We start from the raw sequence: 2585 nt of genomic DNA on the forward strand, positions 1-2585 counted from the left end.
CTTTTAAGATATATTTTAGGTGGATACTCTTACGAAGATTTTATAATTATCTTTATATAAAGATATTTTATTTTGACCATTGAATGATAGATTATAGGGCTTGATTTTCATATACTATAAAAATGTGACAAAACAAATATGTCACATTTTTTAAACAAAGATCAAAGAAGATGTTTTTGACATCTTTGGAATAGCTGCCTATATTTTATAGGGCAATTTACACATATAAAATGATTGAGGAAAACGTTTACGCAAATACAATATTGGCAATTTCCAAACGCAAATGCAACAAACGCAACTATATATAATCCGCTACACCCTGCAGCGGAATTTAATTGCACGTAATCCGCAACAGGGTCTCGCAGATTACGTTCAGGGCGAGGTTACTCATAAACCGCTACACCCTATAGCGGTTTATGACCAAGTGGCGTTTATGCATAATCCGCTACACCCTGTAGCGGATTATGTGTATAGTGGTGTTTTTATGTTAGGGTTTAAACCCATGATGTAAATAGCACGAATTGATACAAAATACAATCGTCATTCGCAGTAACTCGTACAAAAATAATACAAGTATAACTACTACATAACTAATACAGATATAACTGTCACAAGTCGTTAACCCTAACAGAAAATAAATAAGTCATAATTCATACATGGATAACTGCCGGAAATTAAGAGAGTCGGACGCTACTGCTGGTCACCGTCAACATCATGGTCGCCTCCGAATGGACCAAGTAGGTGCGAGACTGTGCCACATCGAGTCGGACGCCTAACCCTAGCCGCTCGTCGATCTCCCAGCCGAGCCTCCTGTGCCCCAACTCCAAATGCAGATGGTGGCGTCCCCCCATCCCGAACCAAGTGTCGTACGGGCTGCCTGCAGGCTCATTCAAGTCGACCGGGAGCTGGGTCTCAGGAACCTGGGTCTCAGCCATATCCGCTGGCTGTGGCCTATACTCCGTAGGGTCTGAAGGGCCGCCTGGAATCGGGCTCTGGTACTGATGAACGTCGTCACCCCGTATGATCTCAGCAAAATCCGCATAGAACTGGGGTCCACCCAACTGATCGTCCAAATCCATGGTGAAAGAAGTGGTAGCAAGATCGGCTAACAGCTGTGTGCTACACCCATGTAGTACCTGAGAGCTAGATACGTGGGTAAAAAGTGTACCACCCATACTAGCCTCTGCGGTGCCACCAGCATGAGCGTCTGTAGGGTGCTAACGGGACGATCCTGCCTCGTCATCGTGGTGGACGGGAGGTGCTCCTCCACCACGAGCAGCCCGTCGTCTAGCAGAAGATCGACGAAGGCGATGATCTGCCTGGCCTCCGTCATCACCACCAACGTGCTCCTCCTGCATCATGTCATCTAGCCAGCGCCAGTCCACCCCTGCAGTCCTTACTTTGAAGATACTCTATGTTGAGCACTGGCTCAGGCAAATGCTGTATGCCCCCTAGCTGTGAGAAGACCCTGTCTACCTGATGCCACTCAATAACTGCAAAGTAGATCAAGCTGGTGACAGCCCGCCATAACTGGCTGTGCTCCTCGATCAGTATCTCCGGATGGATGACTGCCAGTATGTCCAGCGAAGCGTAAGGCTCCCAAACAATCTGATAGTATACTCTCTGAATGGCATATGGAAAGTGTGGGTCTCAAGCCGCCACCTCTCAATAAATGCGCTGACCAGAGGTTCATCCAACCAGAACCAATGCGCGTTCAGCCTAGCCAGGTGGTACAACCCAGCCCTCTCTAAGTAAGGTATGATCCTATCCTGTAACGGCATATTCTGTTGCCTACGGACGCTATACACACATCGGGTTGGCTGCATTTTCAGAAATAAAGAACACCTTAAATAATTTCTAACAATAACATCAACAACCAAACTATAGCTTGTATCTCTAGTCTTAAGCTACTTGGGTTTTGAAATTACTAATTTACCTCTCTACCTTCACTATTAAATGTTAGATGTCAAAATTTATATTTCAAATTTTCATTTACAAACCAAAACCTAAACTAAGTCTCTATCTATCTAATTAATGAATTACTTCCTTAATATTGAATAAAATATACATTTATTAAAATAGTGTTCGGAAATACAGATACTTACCTCTGCATCGATGGTTCCGGCTACGTGAGCAACGCCGTCGAGCCGGTACAACCGCCGTTCATCCTCCATTCTTCCAAACCACTCAAATATTTTAAATTTTCTCTCCCTTCTCTCTACTTTCTCTCCCTAACTTTCTTTCCAAAATAACTCAAATGATTTCCGCTACAGCCTCACGCGGTATATATAGACACACCACTATACACATAATCCACTACAGGGTGTAGCGGATTATGCATAAACGCCACTTGGTCATAAACCGCTACAGGGTGTAGCGGTTTATGAGTAACCTCGCCCTGAACGTAATCCGCGAGACCCTGTAGCGGATTACGTGCAATTAAATTCCGGTGCAGGGTGTAGCGGATTATATATAGTTGTGTTTGTTGCATTTGCGTCTGGAAATCGCCAATGTTATATTTGCGTAAACGTTTTCTTCAATCGTTTTATTTACGTAAATTGTCCTATTTTATACCAACAGACTAA

At 43.9% G+C, this 2585-nt stretch overlaps 1 protein-coding gene across 1 annotated transcript; it reads right to left on the reverse strand.

The window, feature by feature from the left end:
* On the reverse strand, positions 580-2324 carry LOC110270599. Its single transcript, XM_021120164.1, has 2 exons — positions 2106-2324; positions 580-1820 (listed from the first exon to the last, which is right to left on the reverse strand). Exon 2 carries the CDS (start codon positions 1173-1175, stop codon positions 675-677), a length of 501 nt encoding a protein of 166 aa, XP_020975823.1. The 5' UTR covers positions 1176-1820; positions 2106-2324; the 3' UTR covers positions 580-674.

The sequence above is a fragment of the Arachis ipaensis genome, chromosome B04 (genome assembly GCF_000816755.2).
Source record: "Arachis ipaensis cultivar K30076 chromosome B04, Araip1.1, whole genome shotgun sequence".
Taxonomy (NCBI): Eukaryota; Viridiplantae; Streptophyta; class Magnoliopsida; order Fabales; family Fabaceae; genus Arachis; species Arachis ipaensis.